Consider the following 20,449-nt stretch of genomic DNA (forward strand, 5'->3'; position numbering starts at 1 on the left):
TTACCCTTTTACGATCAACTGAATACGTGGGTGAAAAAGATTAGGAAACACTTCATCCCTCATCAGGGTGCTTGACAATTTGGTGTATCCCATCTAGAAACAGAATAATGTTGGGTGCTTCCCTAGAGGTCTGGTTGTAACAAACTGGGGCCTTTTCTGGAATCTGCTCATTACAATTGTCTATGTTACAATAATAGCAATACAATAGAGCATAACTGTTTTGGGGATACTCCCATATATCATAACTCCTGGAGCTGTGAAAAGGTGGTGCCTGTTAACTATTAGACCACAATTTAAAATAAATTTATTTGATCTTATTAACAGGCACAAAACTAATGTCAGTAAAAGTTATTTAAGTACATGCATAAGGAATACATGCATATGTATTCAATTTTTTAATCTGAAGTTTGTAGAGTGAATGAAATCTGCTCACTTGACACTAAGTTCACACATTATTGCTGTATATGAAAGTGAATAACAATCAGACAATATTATTTACTTTAATTTGGCATGTCTTCATTACAGAACTTAATAATGCAAATGTATGAACTTTAATACCTCATCTATTTGATGTGGCATTATCAGGTAACTCCTGTGAACACATCATTCAGTGAAGGAATATATAATTAGTGCACCAGATTTCAACAATAGTTTTTTTTTTAAATGCTGCTAATTTTGTTGAAAATAGATAGATCTAATAATGTCTTCTCCCAAAAATAAATTCTGCAAAATAGATTATTTGCATATCAGCAATTGTTTCGGTACCTCAGATTCACATTTTGCTTACTAGAAATTAATCTTCATGCATGAAAAGATTTGCTTTTGAACTAGGCTTAATATACAAATAATCAGTCTCACAGTATGCTGCAATTTGCCATTGAGAAAAGAATATGGTTTCAAACTGAAAATGAGAATTACAGCATTTTCAGGTAACAAGTATATGCAGTATTTCTTAGAACTTGTTTTCTGCTACGTGCTGGTTTGTAGGTTTCTGAAACTTGCGTAATTTATAAATGCTGTTTTTGATTAAGTTCATTGTGGTTTAAAAGTACACATTAATTACACGTGAATAAGTAAAAACAAAATGCATAAACGAGGACTTGGAACAAAATGAGAAATTAATATCATGCTATTTGAGGAAGTAAATGTTTGCCAACTGAACAGGTTGATTATAAAAAAAGATTGATTTGACCAGCATAGAAAATGCTGTGTGCAACAATGTACTAGTTACAATAGACTGGGATTTTTAGAATCAACCTGTTATTACATACCTTTGGAGCAAGTGGGACTTTGCCTCGATGATGTAGAGACCGTACCACTGCACCCAAGAGCACAGAATAGGCTTCATTATCAGATATTTTCTAAGTTAATTTGTTCAGAGATGTTAATAGACATCTCTAGAGCTGGTAGGACTTGAACTTGGGCCTCCTGGCTAGTTGTGACACTAGGAGAAAGTGAGGACTGCATCCTTCACCAGAATGAAGAAGGGCTTATGCCTGAAATGTCAACTCTCCTGCTCCTTGGATGCTGCTTGACCTGCTTTGCTTTTCCAGCGCCACATTTTTCGACTCTAGTTGTGATACTATTCTGACAAGACCCCTTCAATTTTAACAACAGCTGGAACGACATGAAGTTCAGATTAATTGTGATAGCTGTAGTAAATGGGCACAATTAAGAGATGATCCAAATTAAACATCCTTTCCTTAGAACTGCTAGTCTATGCTACACTAGCATTTACTAATGGAGGTGTCAAGGCTCAGGTTTGCTACCATATTTGCCGCCTCCTTCCCTTTCCCCACTGTTCAGTGATATATTGCCAGGCAGCTGCAAGAGTGGACCAGAATACAGTTAATGAGAACTGAGGAGAGACCTCCTTTAAGTATTATTTGTTCCTCCAGTCAGGGTCTTCAGTTGATGACATTTTTGATCCCTCCATGTCTCTCTAAGCTTTCTCCTTCTTCCTCAAAATTGATTGCATTTAGCACTGTGAGATTCTAAACAGAAGCAATGAGTAGTCTCTGACCTGCCATTATTCTGTTTGGAATTTGGTATGAAACAAAATAACTCTAGGTCCAGAAATTGCCACCAAAATGTTGGATTTGATCTCCACACTTCCTACAGATTTATTCAGTAGCATACAGGTGTGACATTCAGTGAATGATACCATGATGCTAAATACCCAAAATCCTTCATTTGTGGATGAAGATTCATCAGATGTCATTACAGTTTGTGTTGTAGCTGAGGTGACATTTACTTTTTGCATTTTTACTTGGATTATATCTTCATTTGATGATGTAAAAGCCCTTCACATACCCATTTCAATCAGAGCTAAACCATAAGCAAAGCTCTTGTTGAGTTTCTCTAAAATTGTGTGAAATTGGTGAATTATCTAGACTATACTTCAGATCTATATCTGATATAGTCAAAATGGGTACAGCAAATACAGAAATGGAGGTGGTGGTAACATAGTGGTAATGTCACTGCTCCAGAACTCCAGGCTCATGTTAGAGGAATATTGGTTTGAATCTCACTATGGCAAATAATAACATTTGAATTCAACACATCTGAAATTGAAAGCTAGCCTAGTAGTGGCCATGCAACCATCGTTATAAAGACTCATCTAATTCACTAGTGTCCTTTATGGAAGAAAACCTGTTATCCTTATCTGCTCTGTGACCTATGTGTGACTCCAGATGCAAAGGAATATAGTTGACCTTGAACTGCCTACCAAACCATGCAGTTCAAGGGCATCCCATCAATAACATTTTTTAAAACTGCTAAAGTGGATTTATTTATGGCATGTGTTTACCTCCACATATTTGTTCTGCATTCACTGCATCCAGATATCCATTATATACAGGAACAGGAAACATTTTCCCCATCGAAGTCATGAAAATTGTGAATCTCAACAAATTTTTGAGTTGTCCGAGAAGCCAAAATGAAGACTGAGAAACTGTCAATGACAGATCATCAACCCTTTCCATGAAAAAGATGTTTTACACTCTCATAGTTTCAGCTTCTGTTTTGGTACCATTTGAGAGGTTTTGGTTCTCCTGTGCTTTTACTGGGGGTTGCATTTCATCTATTTGTTGTTGATTGTATTTTCTCCGATAGTAGATTCGTGATAACAAAGTGATAATGAACATCTCCATAATGAGAAGCTGCTGGTTCATATCTGGAAGAGATAGATCTATAATGAGCTAGTTGAATGACTAATCTGTCAAAAGATTTATTTAATTTTGACACAGGTTACCTAGGCCACTTGTGCAGAAGTATAAATAATTCTCAGTAGAACCTCACAAATTGCTCTGTCAGTAGCAAGCACAGATTTCAGCATAAGATGGTGTTACAATCCTATTTCTGATCTGACATTAAGGCTAAAGAGGCTCTGTACCTGTAACCGAACCTTTATTTGCACGAAAGAAGAGTCAAATAAATGTTTTACATGTATACTTTAAGCAGGCCTGCACCATAAGCAAAACTAAATTACTCTGTTTGTAAGGTATGTTTTTTTTTCCTAAGCACATTGCACCCCTAAGGAATATAGGTATACACTGGGTTAGTAAGATACCACCTAAATTATCTTGATAAGTAGTAAGTACAAGCTGTTTCGTCAACCAGATAGTAAAGGAAGTCTGTCACATAGAATTTGTTCAATCCATCATCAAAGCTGTTCTTTGACTGAGTGGCAAGTGATAGATCTCTGAGTAACAAGGCTAGAGATAATTCTGATGTGGACAATCAGAAACCTTTTTTGAAAATGGTTTGCAGGCACATTTCTCAGATTTAAATCCAAACAGTACAATTTTTTTCAATTTAAAAGATATAGTACATTTCAAATAAAATATTATTTTAAAAAACATACATCCTCCTCTGGCAGTGGGTGAAAGTGGAGGTGCACAGGCGATGCCACCTGACAGTGCTGTTATGTTGATAATGGCAGCTTGGAGTTGAGTGAGAATGAATGAAATCTGCATATATAATACAAAATTAAAGCATCAAGTAAGACAAACATCTTGAGAATTAGACATGCATTTCAACAAATTTCTTGAGGTTGACAATTTGATGTCCCAAGGTGATGAGACAATTAATTAACTGATTAAGGAATTGATTTGACAAACACAGGTTGAATGTTATAAGTTTCAGGCCTGTCAAATTATCTCCAAGGTACAAGTGTCAATCATGTAAACAGACCACATGACTTACATTGTTTAAATATATGTTGGTCATTTGCTTCAATGGTCCACATTGCATATACTTATTAGTTAACACTTATCCTCATGCACACTTTGCCAAACTTTTAAAAGATGGGGTAAAATATTTGATGAGACAAGACTAGAAATGAATTGGTAGGGTGAAAAGTGTAGATGTGCAAATGTAAAGTGTAAATGATTGTAGAAAATACCAGTCAAGGAAAATTACAGTTCATACAAAGTTAGAATTATTGCGAAGGAGGCCATTCAGCTCATGAAGTCCACAAAGGCTCGTGAGAAAATAATCTGCTCACTGATACTCAGATGGATTCTGCAAGGGCCACACAGCTCCTGATCACATTACATCTTTGGTTTAAACATGGACAAAAGAGCTGAACTCCAGAGGCGAGGTGTAAGTGACTGCCCTTGATATCAACAAAACAAAAACAGAAATGGCAGGAAAGACTCAGCAGGTCTGGAAGCATCTGTAGACATAAATTAGAGTTAACATTTTGGGTTTAGTGACCTTTCCTTAGAACTCTTGACATCAAGGTAGCATTCACCTGAGTAGGGCATCAGAAAGCTCTAGCAAACTGAAGTCAATGACAATCAAGGGGAGAACTCTCTACTGGTTAAAATCATACCTAGCACAAAGAAAGATTGTGTAGTTATTGGATGTCAATCCTCTCAACCACAGAATATCAGAGCAGAATTCCTCAGGGTAGTGTCTGATATTGAATTATCTTCATTTGCTTCAATGACCTTCCCTTGATCATAAAGTCTGCTATGGGAATGTTCACTACTGATTGTACAATGTTCAGCACTATCCATGTTCACTTGCAATAAGACATGGACAACATCCAGGTTTGGATTGATAGTGGCAAGTAAATTCATGATAATTAATTACATCTCCAACAAGAGAGAACTTAACCATCAACTCTTCATGTTCAATGACATGACCATCATCAACTCCCCCACTACCAAGGTCCTGGGGATTACCATTGACTAGAAACTGAACTAGACCAGCTATATAGGTACCATGGGGACAAGAGTATATCTGAGGCTAGGGATCCTGCATCAAATAACTTACTCTCTGTCTCTGCTCAAAACGTTAAATCTGTGTTCATTAGCGAATGAGAACTATTTTCTTTATTTTTATCTACCTTATCTGTCATAATCTTGTACAATTCTATCAAATCTCCACTCAACCTCCTTTGTTCCAAACAGAACAATATCTTCTCCAAGTTAACATTTTAGCTAAAATTTCTCATCCCTGGCATCATTTTAGTAAATCTCCTCTGCACCCTCTCACAGATTCTTATACCCAAAGCCATCTCTAGTGGGGAATAACAATACTCCCTCTAAGCCACATGACTGAGCACATGTGCAGACGCTCCATATGTTCCATGAATGGCAACTGTCGTTGGCACACCAATCACAGCATTGTCTTCTAGCTCCAGGCCCACGCAGCTGGTAAGAAAATTAGAGGGAATATCAGCGTACAAATATTATGGTAAATCAGACTCTGCAGGAACCCCATTCCCCAGGGCCATAGACACAATAGAGCTTATGCTATGCCCCACCACAAATCACCACCCCACCCCACACTGTGGCTCTGAAATTTTTGCTTCCATCCTGCAAATGAATGTCTACAGGTTATAAATCCGTGCAGCTACTTTGCATTAATAATGTCATGTCACCTTCAAACTAAACTGGAAAGGAACAAAGGCCACACAGTGCCACACTCACTTATTTGGAAGTCACTCCACCCTGGTTTCTGGTTTCTCCCATGTGCCTATGGGCCCAGAGCAGGTCCACTAAAGATGGAGTCCCAGGATGATCAACCTGATTTGCCTTTCTCCAGGGAGTGTTCTGATTGTATCCTCCAAAAATGCTGTGATCAGAACTGCACTTAGTATACCAAATGTGATTTAACCAGAGTTTTACAAAGCTTAAGCATAAATTACTTGCTGTGGCACTCAATCCCCCAATTTACAAAGCCCTAGATCCCATATAGTTTGCTAATTATTCTCTCAGTATTTCCTGTCATTTACAAAGATGAATCTACATGAGTTCTCTGGTCTCTCCATCCCTGCACAGTCTGAAGAACTGTGCCATTGAGAACATATTGCCTTTCATTATTGCTTCTGCTAAAATACACTGCTTCACACTTTATTAAATTCCCTCTGCCATTTGTTTCTATTTCCTGTGATTGCAGCGTAGAAAGTATCAGCTTGCCAATGTTGTTGAAGCTATTCTTAGCAGTTTGACGAATGGTATTTGACATGTTAAACGTCTGTTTATAAAGAAAGGACACCTTTGGCTACAGGCATTGAATCTGCCTTTGGAAATTCCAGGAGAGTTTAAAAGTTTTTTTTTCCCCTGAGTCTACAGTGCCTGGGCAGGACTGAGTATTTCTACATCAAGTTAGTAAAAGAGTCTCTGTGGACTTTCACCACATAAAAAAATGTAACAGGCTCAATTAACTTAAGTTTACAATGGTGAACTATTTACGTTGATGGATAAAAAATGACTTGTACTAATGTCTATATAAATAAATCACACCATTTTATCGCTGCTATCATGGGCTGACAGTGCATTATTTTCTACCTTCAGAAGTGCAGTATAGAACATTTGGACAACCTCTCGTAAAAACTAGTGTATTTAGCAGTAATTGTTTTCTGTTTGCTACATCCTATCCATGCTGAACACAAGATCATTCATTTCTGTCTGTAGGATGTGTGCCTGGGTATGGATAATGTAGTTTTTTAAAGTGAAGAAGAGTAAAAGGGAACCAATAATTGGAGCACTCATCTTGTTTTACATAGTATTTTTAAAATTAGTATTCTGTAACTTAATTTATTTTCTTCATCAATATGATATGAAATATGCCCAACAATGTGGACAAGGAACAGGAGTGTGTGACTCGGTCTTCGCGCTTGCTCCATCATTCAATATGACCATGACTGATCAGATTTTAACCTCAAGTCTACATTCCTGCATATCCCTGATAATCTTTCATCCCCTTGGTAATTAAGAATCTATCTACCTCTTCCTTCAAGATCCTACATCCACTGTATTTGGGGAAGGGAATTCCAAAGACTCTGAGCCCTCAAAGAAAAAATGTTTCCTCATTTCTATTTTAAATGGGGATGCCCTTATTTTAAAATTACAACCCCGAGGTTCTCCCTTAAGAGAAAAATCCTTTCAACATCTACCCAGTCAAGTTCCGTCAGGATCTTATATGTTTCAATGAAGTCACCTCATTACTCTTCTAAACTCCAGAGGATACAGGCCTAGCCTGTCCATACTTTCCTTATAAGACAATCTGCTCATTCCAGTATTAGAGTCGAGAGTGTGGTACTGGAAAAACACAGCCGGTCAGGCAGCATCCAAGGAGCAGCAGAATTGATGTTATGGGCATAAGTCCTTCATCAGGAGCGAGGCTTGTGGGCCAGCGGGGTGGAGAAATAAATGGGAGGTAAGGTAGCTGAGAGTGCAATAGGTAGATGAAGGTGGAGCGAATAGGTGGGAAGGAAGATGGACTGGTAGGAGAGGTCATGAGGGCAGTGCCGAGTTGGAAGGTTGGATCTGGGATAAGGTGGGGGGAGGGGAAATGAGGAAACTGGTGAAATCCACATTGATGCCCTGGGCTTGGAGGGTCCCAAGGCGGAAGATGATGTGTTTTTCCTCCAGGCATCGGGTAGTTAAGGTGTAGCAATGGAAGAGGCCCAGGATCTGTATGTCCTTGGTGGAGTGGGAGGGGAAGTGCTTGACCATGGGACGGTAGATTGGTTTCTACGGGTATCCGGAGATGTTTTCAAAAGCGCTCTGCAAGTAGACGTCCTGCCTCCCCAGTGTAGAGGAGACCGCAATGGGAGCAATGGACACAGTAAATGAAGTGCAGGTAAAATTCTGATGGATGTGGAAGGCTTCTTTGGGGCCTTGGATCGAGGTGAAGGGGTAAGTATGGGCGTAGGCTTTGCAATTTCTGCGGTGGCAGGGGAAGGCCTTAGGTGAGGAGGGTGGGTTGGTGGGGGGTGTGGACCTGACAAGAGAGTTGTGGAGAGAATGGTCATTACAGAACGCAGATAGGAGTGGGGAGGGAAATATATCTCTGGTGGTGGAGTCCATTTGTAGGTAGTGGAAATGGTGGAGGATGATGTGATATACAAGGAGGTTGATGGGGTGGAAGGTGAGGACTGGGGAACCATCCAACCCCAGCACTCCGTGGCCAAACTCTTCAGCTTCCCCCTCCAACTCCACCAAGGACATGCAGGTCCTGGGCCTCCTTCATCACCACACCTTAATCACACAGTGCCTGGAGGAAGAATGCATCATCTTCTGCCTTGGACCCTCCAACCAAAAAGCATCAATGTGGACTTCACCAGTTTCCTCATTTCCCCTCTCCCATCTTATCCCAGATCCAATCTTCCAACTCGACACTGCCTTCCTGACCTGTCCTACCTCTCTATCTTCCCACCTATCCGCTCCACCCTCCTCTCCGACCGAGCACCGTGACTCCCACCTTCATCTACCTATCTCACTCCCAGCTACTTCCCCCTGCACCCCCCAGTACCACCCCCACCCTCACCCACTCCCACTTATTTCTCCACCCCCTTGGCTTACAAGCCTCAATCCTGATGAAGGACTTTTGCTTGAAACATCGATTCTCCTGCTTCTTGGATGCTGGCTGACCTACTGTGCTTTTCCAACATCAGATTCTCGACACTGATCGCCAGCATCTGCAGTCCTTTCTCCTCGTTCCAGTATTAGTCTAGTAAACCTTCTCTGCACTACTTCCAAAGCATTAATATCCTTCTGGAAGGTTTGTGACTAATACTGTATACAACAATAATAATCCAAATACAGTCTCACCAATGCCTTGTATAACTGAAGCATAACCTCCCTACTCATGTCGTCAATTACCCTCACAATGAACAAATGTTCGGCTTGGTAATTATCTTTCTTAAAGAGAATACAGAGGCCTAAATTTTCCTCTCCATTAGGTGGAATAGGCAAGGTTGAGAAAGTTGGGAAAATATGAAGGAAATGGAAAATTCAGATTTTCACATTGAGAAAAAAATTCCAATTTTCCCCTTCAGGTTTAAGTAGCAAGTTCTGCATCTTGCCAATGAACAGTAACTACATTAGTTCCATGCATTTGCACCTTAACTGAACTTGCCTCACTTTCACCTGAATTAGCCTCATTTCCATGCAGCTGCTAATTATTCTTTCCATCTTGAGATACTAGACAACATGAAAGTTAGAGTGGCAGATAATCTGGTCGTAACAACTCATCAATTGCTTTTCTAAGCTTTCATCCAACTCTGTCTTCATAATATCCCTGTGTTCTCCATGGACACTATCCTCTTCCACCCTTCATCTAAGCAAATCGCATTGCGAAATGACCAGCCTCACACATCATCAGGGCTTGCTCCTGGATCAACTCACAGGCCACTTCAGGACTCCACTTTGGAGTGTAAGGTCACCTACAATTTGCATGTTTGTGTCAGGTTGCTTTGCACATAGGGATACGTGCATAACATACATCTACTTGGGATGTACCTTATGGCTTTTCCCTTCATTTCTAAATGCTCACTCGGTTTGCACTTTGTATGGAGGCTGTCAGAATCCGTGGCTTGCTTTGCTTTTTAGCCTATAGGAAGATGCAGTACCTTGGAATCATAATCATAGAGATGTGCAGCACAGAAACAAACCCTTTGGTCCAATTCGTCCATGCCAACCAGATATCCTAAATTAACCTAGGCCCATATCCCTCTAAATCCTTCCTATTCATATACCCATCCAGATTCCTTTTAAATGTTGTAATTGTACCAGCCTCCACCACTTCCTCTGGCAGCTCATTCCATACATGCACCACCGTCTGCGTGAAAAAAGTACCCGAGGTTCCTTCTAAATCTTCCCCCTCACACTCAATCTATGCGCTCTGGTTCTGGACTCCTTCACCCCAGGGAAAAGATCTTGTGTATTTACCCCATCCACACCCTCATGATTTTACAAACCTCGATAAGGTCATCCCTCAGCCTTTAATGCTCCAGGGAAAATAGTCCCAGCCTATTCAGCCTCTCCCTTTCGCTCAAACCCTCCAACCCTGGCAACATGTGTGTAAATCTTTTCTGAACCCTTTCAAGTTCACGCGGGGGCACCTAGAATCAGGGGATATAGAGTAGTATGGACAGAGCGAAGAAATTCTAAGGGTAAAAAGACCCTCTTGGGAGTTATCTACAGGCCCCCAAACAGTAATCTGGATGTCGGATGTAAGTTGAATCAGGAGCTGAAATTGTCCTGTCGCAAAGATGTTACTACAGTTGTTATGGGGGATTTCAACATGCAGGTAGACTGGGAGAATCAGGATGGTATTGGACCTCAAAAAAGAGACTTTGTGGAGTGCCTCTGAGATGGATTCTTAGTACAGCTGGTGCTGGAGCCTACCAGGGAGAAGGCAATTCTGGATCTGGTATTGTGCAACGAACCAGAATTGATCAGGGACCTCGAAATGAAGGAGCCATTGGGAAGTAGTGACCATAATACAATAAGCTTTAATCTGCAATTTGAGAGGGAGCGGGTACAATTGGAAGTGACAATTTCTGTTGAATAAAGGGAACTATGGAGCTATGAGGGAGGAGCTGGCCAAAGTTCAATGGTGCAATATCTTAGCAGGGATGACAGTGGAGGAACAATGGCGGATATTTCTGTGTATAATGCAGAAGATGCAGGATCAGTTCATTCCAAAAAGTAAGAAAGATCCTAGGAGGAGGCATGGGTGGCCGTGGCTGACAAGGGAAGTTAAGAAACATATAAAGTTAAAAGAGAAAAAGTATAACATAGCAAAGATAAGTAAAAAACGGAGGACTGGGAAGCTTTTAAAGAACAACAGAAGATTACTAAGAAGGAAATACCCAGAGAAAAAATGAGGTACGAAGGTAAACTGGCCAAAAATATAAAGGAGGATAGTAAAAGCTTTTTTAGGTATGTGAAAGGCAAAAAAAAGGGTTAAGACTAAAATTGGGTCTTTGAAGACAGAAACAGGGGAATATATTAAGGGGAACAAAGAAATGGCAGAAGAATTGAATTGGTACTTCAAATCTGTATTCACTGGAGAAGACACAAGCAATCTCCCTGAGGTAACAGTGGCTGAAGGACCTGAACTTAAGGGAATTTATATTTGCCAGGAATTGGTGTTGGAGAGACTGTTAGGTCTGAAGGTTGATAAGTCCCCGGGGCCTGATGGTCTACAACTCAGGGTACTGAAGGAGGTGGCTCGAGAAATCGTGGATATGTTGGTGATTATTTTCCAGAGTTCGATAGATTCGGGATCAGTTCCTGCGGATTGGAGGGTGGCTAATGTTGTACCATTTTTTAAGAAAGGTGGAAGAGAAAAAGCAGGAAATTATAGTTAGTCTGACCTCAGTGGTGGGAAAGATGCTGGAGTCTATTATAAAGGATGAAATTACGACACATCTGGATAGTAGTAACAGGATAGGTCAGAGTCAGCATGGATTTATGAAGGGGAAATCATGCTTGACTAATCTTCTGGAATTTTTTGAAGATTTAACTCTGAAGATGGACAAGGGAGATCCAGTGGATGTAGTATAACTGGACTTTCAGAAAGCCTTTGATAAGAGGCTAGTGAGCAAAATTAGGGCACATGGTATTAGGGGCAAAATACTGACATGGATTGAAAACTGGTTTGCTGACAGGAAACAAAGAGTAGTGATAAATGGTTCCCTTTCGGAATGGCAGACGGTGACCAGTGGCGTGCCACAGGGATCAGTGCTGGGACTGCAGCTTTTTACAATATATATTAATGATATAGAAGATGGTATTAGTAATAACATTAGCAAATTTGCTGATGACACTAAGCTGGGTGGCAGGGTGAAATGTGAGGAAGATGTTAGGAGATTACAGGGTGACCTGGACTGGTTAGGAGAGTGGTCAGATGCGTGGCAGATGTAGTTTAATGTGGATAAATGTATGGTTATCCACTTTGGTGGCAAGAACAGGAAGGCAGATTGCTACCTAAATGGAGTCAAGTTAGGTAAAGGGGCAGCACAAGATCTAGGTGTTTTTGTACATCAGTCAATTAAAGCAAGCATGCAGGTACAGCAAGCAGTGAAGAAGGCTAATAGCATGCTGGCCTTCATAACAAGAGGGATTGAGTATAGAAGCAAAGAGGTCCTTCTGCAGCTGTACATAGTCCTGGTGAGATCGCACCTGGAATATTGTGTGCAGTTTTGGTCTCCAAATTTGAGGAAAGACATTCTGGCTATTGAGGCAGTGCAGCGTAGGTTCACGAGGTCAATTCCCGGAATGGTGGGACTATCTTATGTTGAAAGATTGGAGTGACTGGACTTGTATATCCTTGAGTTTAGAAGGCTGAGAGGGGATCTGATTGAGATATATAAAGAATTGGACACTCTGGAGGTAGGAAGCATGTTTCCGCTGATAGGTAAGTCCCGAACCAGAGGACACAGTTTTAAAAATAAGGGGTAGGCCACTTAGAACAGAGTTGAGGAGAAACTCCTTCACCCAGAGAGTGGTGGGTGTATGGAATGCTCTGCCTCAGAAGGCTGTGGAGGCCAAGTCTCTGGATACTTTCAAGAAAAAGTTGGATAGAGCTCTTAATGATAGTGGAATCAAGGGTTATGGGGATAGGCAGGAACAGGATACTGATTGAGGATGATCAGCCATGATCATAATGAATGGTGGTGCTGGCTTGAAGGGCAGAATGACCTACTCCTGCACCTATTGTCTATTATTTGAAATTCGAGAACTCAATGTTGAATCCTCTGGGCTGTAGGCTGCCCAGGCAGAAGATGAGGTGATGTTCCTCCAATTTACGGTTTGCTTCATTATGGCAATGGATGAGACCCAAGGATGGTAATGTTGGAAAGGGAGTGGGATGGGGAATTAAAATGGGCAGCGACTGGGAAGTCTGGTCGGCACCTACGGGCCCGGCTGAGATGCTCGGTGAACCGTTCCTTAAGTTTAGGTTTGCTCTCCCCGATGTAGCGAAGACCACATTGGGAGCACCTGATGCAGTAAACTAGGTTGAAGGAGAGGCAGGTGAACCTCTGTCTCACCTGGAAGGACTGTTTGGGGCCCTGGATGGGTGGGAGGGGGGGTGGTGTACTCGTCAGTTTTGCTTCTTTTCCGGTTGCAGGGGAAGGCACCTATGGATTCAGGTAGGGTTGGTGGGGAAAATGGTGCAAACCAAAGACTGTTAAAGGGAATGGTTCTTGCAGAAGGCAGAGAGGGATGGGAAGGGGAAGATTTTCTTGGTGGTGGGGTCTAGTTGGAGTTGGCAGAAGTGCTTAAGAATGATGCATTAGATGCAGAGACTGGTGGAGTGGTAGGTGAGGACAAGGGGGACCCTGTTGGTTTAGCATCATTTGCCAGTCAGTAGAAAGATCCCATTCTACTACCCTATTCACCAATAACCCTTCTGGTCCCTGTTGACAAAACTGCCAATGAGCACATAGCTTCCTATTCTCAGTAAGTCCTTAGTAATAACAGTGGCACTCCGAATTGTGAAGGGTAGTTCACACTTTGAAGTGGTGTACAGCTTAGGCTGAAATATATTGCCAGTGGCATGCATGTGACAAAGTCCCGGCAGCAATGACAGCTTCCACTGCTCCTGTTGCATTCCATGACACAGGTGTTGATGAGTCTATTTGCATAATTAATAAGCTGAACAGGAGGAAATTGCATAAGAAAAATCACCTTAGGCATTGGCAAACCACTCATCTCAGCTCAAGTAAGTACCTACAACATCCACAGTCCAACCTTACCTGATAAAGAGTGAATTTTGGAATTATCTTCTGATTTTTTAGTTCACCTTTAACTTTGTTAAAAACAATTCCAATGGGCCACAGTGCAACTATTGTGGACACACCAAGGGAAGAGTTAATCCATATTGCAGGTCCACTAGCAGAAAGCTGTAAAATAAGAAATTATAAACTGTTATCTTCACTGAAAACACATTCACCTATTGTTAATTCTATATCATGCGTTCTTTGGTGTCTTTTGCTGTATATAATCAATCTTATGTATTAACAGCTGAACTCCTCTTTGTACCTAACTGTTGGTGCTGCAGTTGAGATTTGAAACCCAAATATGGACCACAAATGTGAAGACATACAGCTAATTGTTAATGTAATAACATATGATACGGCATGAAGAAGTGAAGAGTTAGAGTTCTTAGCCAGTCTTCCTTCAGCACAGTTCTCTCTTCAGAGCTTTCTCTACAGCTATTCATCATTTTCATTGAACAGTACACTGCAGCAACCACTGAAAAATTATGGTGTGCATTTTTAGACTGGATTAGCCTTATTTTAGAAAGCTTTTTTTCAAAATACAAGGATCATTTAGTTACCTCAAGAAGAAGCAAAATTTGTCACATGTAAGATTTACCAACTGATCACCACCACTTTATTTAACTTATTTCTTCCCAACTTGACACTATTTTGTCTCCCTTCATCCAAGTCTCTTTCAACTTCAATGTGTGAGTCTTCTGATACTTTATACTGTTTCCATAATTTTCAGTGTCCTGGCTTTAGCCACCTCCTGTTTGCCATGGGAGTATGATCCCTCGACATGTCAACCCCCATCAGGATGATCTGAAGGCTTCTTTCTTGAAAGGAGCCCTGTATTGTCCCAACCATTACCATCCTTCTCCTCTGGCTGAGCCCACTTTCACTTCGAACAATCTCTCCAAATCAAAGATGTAGCTACAGGTATGTCTCAGTTATGTCTCAGTTATGCTTGTCTCTTTTGGGGTATGGGGTAGGAGTAGGTCTATTGGATCCCTCTCCACACTACATTTTTTGATAAATCAATGATTTCTTCACTATTACTTCTTCTCTGTAATTGGAAAACTTGATCAATTTTGCATTTAGTTTTTAATCCTTCTCTCACGTTCATCTGATCCACCTTTGAATCTTTCCTTCCCTATCTTGACTTTGAATTCCATTTCTGAGGATAAGCAATGCATCAATATCCATTATAAAACTACAAACTCACACAGGTATCTTGTCTACACTTCCTCACACTCTGCTTCCTTGGGGATGGCTAACAAAGCAATGGATAATAATTTGAATGATAGGACCTAGGAAAGGACTGAAGATCAGAGGGATATCTATCCATAAATCCCTGAAGGTAGTGAGGCAGTTAGATAAAGTGATTATGAAGACATATGGGAAACTTGCCTTAGTCAGCCAAAACACAATACAAGAGCAGGGAGGTTATGCTGAACTGCATAAAATGCTGGTTAGACAATAACTGGAGTACTGTATGCAGTTCTGGTCACCATATAATGGGAACAATGAACTTGCATTAGAGATGGTGCAGAGGAAATTTACCAGGATTCTACTTGAAAAGCCGGTTTCAGCTATGAAAAAAGATTGGAAGGCTAGAGTTGTTTTCCTTGGAATAGTAAAGTTTAAGAGGGTATTTGATAGTGATGTATAAAATTATGACAGCCATGGATAGGGTGGGTAGGAAGGCACATTTTATGAGTAGAAGCTCAATAGCCAGACGCATAGATTTAACACAAGAGATGGAGGGCTAAGAGCAGAGTTAAGGACAATCATTTTCATCTGGAGAATCTGAAACTCACTGCCTGAAAGAGTGGTTAAGTCTAAAACTCTCATAATAATTCAGCAGTATTTTGATATTCACTTGCAATGCCCTAGCCTCCAGGGTTAAGGGCCAAGAGCTGGGAAATTGGATTAGTGTAAACAGATGTTTGTGGACCAATGTGAACACCTCAGGCTGAATAGTCTCTCTCTGTACTGTAAGCATTTATGAGACAGGGAAAAAAAACAACATACATCATCCAGACTAAATGTCCCATTCACCCAAAGGACTAACGTGAAGATCATTAGGACTGGCCGTAAGAAAGCGAGCTGAAATGTTCCCAATTTCAATAAGAACATCAAGCGCCTGAAAGAACAGAAACAAATATTAGCATTTTAGACAACAGCTTAAAAATGGTAAATATAGATATTTTGTTCACTTTTAACATATTTAACCTAACAAATTAACACTTTGTGAAGGGCAACGACAGGCTTTTGTTGTTGCATTAAGTTTAGATACTCTGAATTAAATTAATTACTGTAAGTTTGCAAACACTGTCAGGATAGAGGATAACATATAGGTATTATTTATATTATATATTTATGTTAAATATATGCACTGATACAAATTGTTACAATCAGTTGTGTTAATTTACCAATGATTAATCAAAATGTTTTAATATATTTACCTCCTTTTGTTATTATTAATTAATCCAATCCAATCATTCTTTGAAGTGAGAGAAAGTGCCAACAAAACTTATTTGAAAGTGTCAAAAAAACCAAACAATCCTAAATAGCTACTGTGAAGCAGGAATTTGAATCAGGCAATTTTCCCTTGGGAAAATTAAGGTCATAGTTCACCAAGGTAGACTGTATCAGAAAATCATCTACAGCTTCATAGAAACAGAAATATAGAACATAGGTGCAGGAGAAAGCCATTTGGCCCTTCAAGCCTGCACCACTATTCAATATGATCAATGCTGACCATGCAATCTCAGTATTCCTTTCTCAATTTCTCTCCATACCCATTGATCCCTTTATCGACAAGGGCCATATCCAGCTCCCACTTGAACATATCTAATGAACTAGGCCCCAACAGCTTCCTCTGGGAGAGAATTTCACAGGTTCACAATTCTCTGCGTGAAGAAATTCTTCATCTCTGTCCTGAATGGCCTACCCCTTATTCTTAGACTGTGAGCCCTATTTCAGGACTTCCCCAACATCAGGAACATTCTTCCCACAACTAGTATGTCCAGTTCCATCAGCATTTCATATGTTTCTATGAGAGTTTCCCCCCCACCCCCCCATCATTCTTCTAAATTCCAGCAAGTACAAGCCCACTCAATCTAGTCATTCTTCATATTGTCAGTCCTGCCATCTGGTGAACCTTTGCTGGACTCCCTCAATAGTATTGAATATCCTTCCACAGACTAGGAAACCAAAACTGCACACAATGGTCAAGGCGTGGTCTCACCAAGACCCTATATAACTGCAGCAAGACAACCCTACTCCTATACTCAAATCCTCTCACTATGAAGGCCAGCATGCCATTAGCTTTTTTCACCACCTGCTGCACCTACATGTCAACCTTCACAACTGTTCCACCATGACACCCAGGTCTCATTACATCTCACCTTTTCTTAAACTGCCACCATTCAGATAATAATCTGCCTTCTCGTTTTTGCGGCCAAAGTGGACAATCTCACATTTATCCACATTATATTGCATTTGCCAAATATTTGTCCACTCAGCCAGTCTGTCCAAGTAACCCTGCAGCCTCTTAGCATCATCCTCCCAGCATACACTGCCATCCAGCTTAGTGTCATCTACAAATTTGGAGATATTGCTTTCAGTTCTTTCGTGCAAATCGTTAATGTATATTGTGTACTGCTGAGGTCCCAACACTGAATCCTACGGCACCTCACTTGTCACTACCTGCCACTGTGAAAAGAACCCATTTATTCCAACTCTCCACTTCCTGTATGCCGACCAGTTCTCTATCCCATCAATACATTATCTCCGATATCATGAGCTTTAATGTTCATTACTAATCCTTTGTGTGGGACCTTGTCAAAAGCCTGTTAAGATACACATCATCCAATGATTCACCCTTGTCCACTCTTACTGGTCACATACTCAAAAAAATCCAGACGATTTGTCAAGCATGATTGATTTAGGCAAAAATCGTAAGTCATGAGCATGTTTTGGATTAGTGTGCAGGCACAATTGCCCACAATTGACTTAGTGAATCCATGCTGACTAGGACCAATTCTATCACTGCTTTCCAACTGCTCGGTTATTACATCATTAATGATTTCCCCACCACCAATGTCAGGTTAACTGTACAATAATTCCCTGTTTTCCCTCCTCCACCCTTTTTAAAGAGTGGGGTTATATTAGCTACCCTCCAGTCCACTGGAACTCTTGCCGAGTCTACAGACTGCTGGAAAATGATCACTAATGCATCTGCTATTTCTAGGATCACTTCCTTAAAAACTCTGGGTGAGGAGCATCAGGCCCTGGGACCTAATGGTTTTAATTCCATCAATTTTCCCAATACCATTTCCTGACTAATAAAGATTTCTTTCAGTGGTTCCTACATGCATCACCCTCTATTCCCCCAGCATGTGCTCAAGGTCATTTGTGTCCTCCTTCACTGCATTGTTAATGCTTGAATGCACAATCTCCCATTACATGGCTTATAGATACAGTATAGCCAGGAGCTAAGATTTTCAAGCCAGGCATTTTTAAAAATTTTTTCATTGGCAAACTAGTGGCAATTTATTCTGAAGCTTTAACATCTGAATTAAATAAAACAAAGTGCCTGTAAGATATTGCTCTTCATTCATATTCAATGATTTCACCTGGGACATCACAATATATGACTATGATGGCTGGACCAATTGTTGCTATGATGTTCTCCTTGCAACACTTACCACTAATTCTCATTACCTGTGCTCATATGTGAAAAAAATGTCAATACTCCGAACTGAATTCAATATAAGCAACTGTTTCAATAGGCATAAAATTGAACAATTTTTAGAAAGTGAAATATTGTCTAAAAATATCCAGAAAATTACTGAAGAATACACACAATTGTCTGTCTCTGCATAAGTTTATTGTCAATTTTATTAAATATCTAGTTCCAATGGGGGAGCTGGTTAGCACAGTTGGTTCACATGTGATTCAGATCAATGTCAATAACCAGGGTTCAATTCTCATTTTATTTGAGGTAGACTTGTATCCTCAGCCTGCCTCTGAAAGTGATTTGGAGATGCCGGTATTGGACAGGGGTATACAAAGTTAAAAATCACACCACACCAGGTTATAGTCCAACAGGTTTAATTGGAAGCACTAGCTTCCGGAGCGACGCTCCTTCATCAGGTGGTTGATGATCACCTGAAGGAGCGGCGCTCTGAAAGCTAATGCTTCCAATTAAACCTGTTGGACTATAACTTGGTGTTGTGTGATTTTTAACTTTATAAACCACTGATGGAATCTGCAAAGGAAGCAGTTCAGGACGAAGCATCAGCAGACAATGAGGGAAGGACTTGCCTTTAAGCAGAACACACATGATATATCCAGTCCAAAGATTTTCAGAACAGAACTCTATCCCACTGTGAAATATATTATAGACTAGAAGAGTAAAGATTGTATTCATTAAGCTATAAAATCTTCACAAAAATGTTTCACTGCATCTGATCCGGGCAGTGGGGATGAATGGGGGTGGGTAGTAGCGAATGGGGTGGGAGGATGGGGAAGGGGTGATAAAGAAGGGAAGTGTGAATGGGAGAAGGGGAGATAGGTGAGAGGACAGTTCTCACTCTTCCTGGCCCCTGGTCCTCATTCCCTGCCTGCCCTCACTGAACAGCTCCTGGCTCCCATACCGCACCCTGACTCTCTCCCTTACCTCCTAATGAACCCTCTTTTCAATATCGTGATTCTGGGCCTTTGCAGATGGTGTCATCAAAATTGTTGGTCATGATATATTGTGCGTGAGCATATTTCCGGACTAGCGCCCATGCACAATTTCCCACAGTTGTGGATGTTAACAGATACATATGGTGGCACAATGGTTAGCACTGCTGCCTCATAGTGCAAGAGACCCGGGTTCAATTCCTGCCTCAGGCGACTGACTGTGTGGAGTTTGCACATTCTCCCTGTGTCTGTGTGGGTTTCCTCCCACAGTCCAAAGATGTGCAGGTCAGGTGAATTGGCCATGCTAAATTGCCCGTAGTGTTAAGTGAAGGGGTAAATGTAGGGGTATGGGTGGGTTGCGCTTTGGCGGGTTAGTGTGGACTTGTTGGGCCGAAGGGCCTGTTTCCACACTGTAAGTAATCTAATCTAATCTAAAAAAATACTTCTGCCTCCAAATAAAATGGTGATGGTATTTTCACCAGCTCTCTAATTGGTAGGGGAGACTCCCATCACCTACATTAAATACTGCCCTGTTTCCGAATCAATATTGAATCATAGTAAATAAGGCCAAATGGCCTATTCCTGCTCTTTCAAGCCTACTACATCATTCAATCTGATCATGGTTGATCATCTAACTCAGTATCCGTTCCCTGACTTCTGTTCATACTCTTTGATCCCTCCAGCCTTACGAACTATAACTGACAATACATGTAGTTTTTCTATAATGCGATGGTTGCG

General features: G+C 40.8%; 1 protein-coding gene across 1 annotated transcript in view; it reads right to left on the reverse strand.

Annotated features, from left to right (window-relative positions):
- Positions 1-221: 221 nt before the first annotated feature.
- Positions 222-20,449, reverse strand: part of LOC140486215 (organic solute transporter subunit alpha-like) — a 32,456-nt gene continuing 12,228 nt past the window's right edge. Inside the window, exons 5-8 of the mRNA XM_072585042.1 lie at positions 16,049-16,160; positions 14,009-14,155; positions 3,866-3,971; positions 222-3,175 (exon numbers count right to left, since the gene is read on the reverse strand). Of these exons, the coding sequence (XP_072441143.1) occupies positions 2,997-3,175; positions 3,866-3,971; positions 14,009-14,155; positions 16,049-16,160 (544 nt within the window). The 3' untranslated portion in view covers positions 222-2,996. The remainder of the gene's footprint in view (positions 3,176-3,865; positions 3,972-14,008; positions 14,156-16,048; positions 16,161-20,449) is intronic.

Source organism: Chiloscyllium punctatum, chromosome 15, assembly GCF_047496795.1.
Source record: "Chiloscyllium punctatum isolate Juve2018m chromosome 15, sChiPun1.3, whole genome shotgun sequence".
NCBI lineage: Eukaryota > Metazoa > Chordata > Chondrichthyes > Orectolobiformes > Hemiscylliidae > Chiloscyllium > Chiloscyllium punctatum.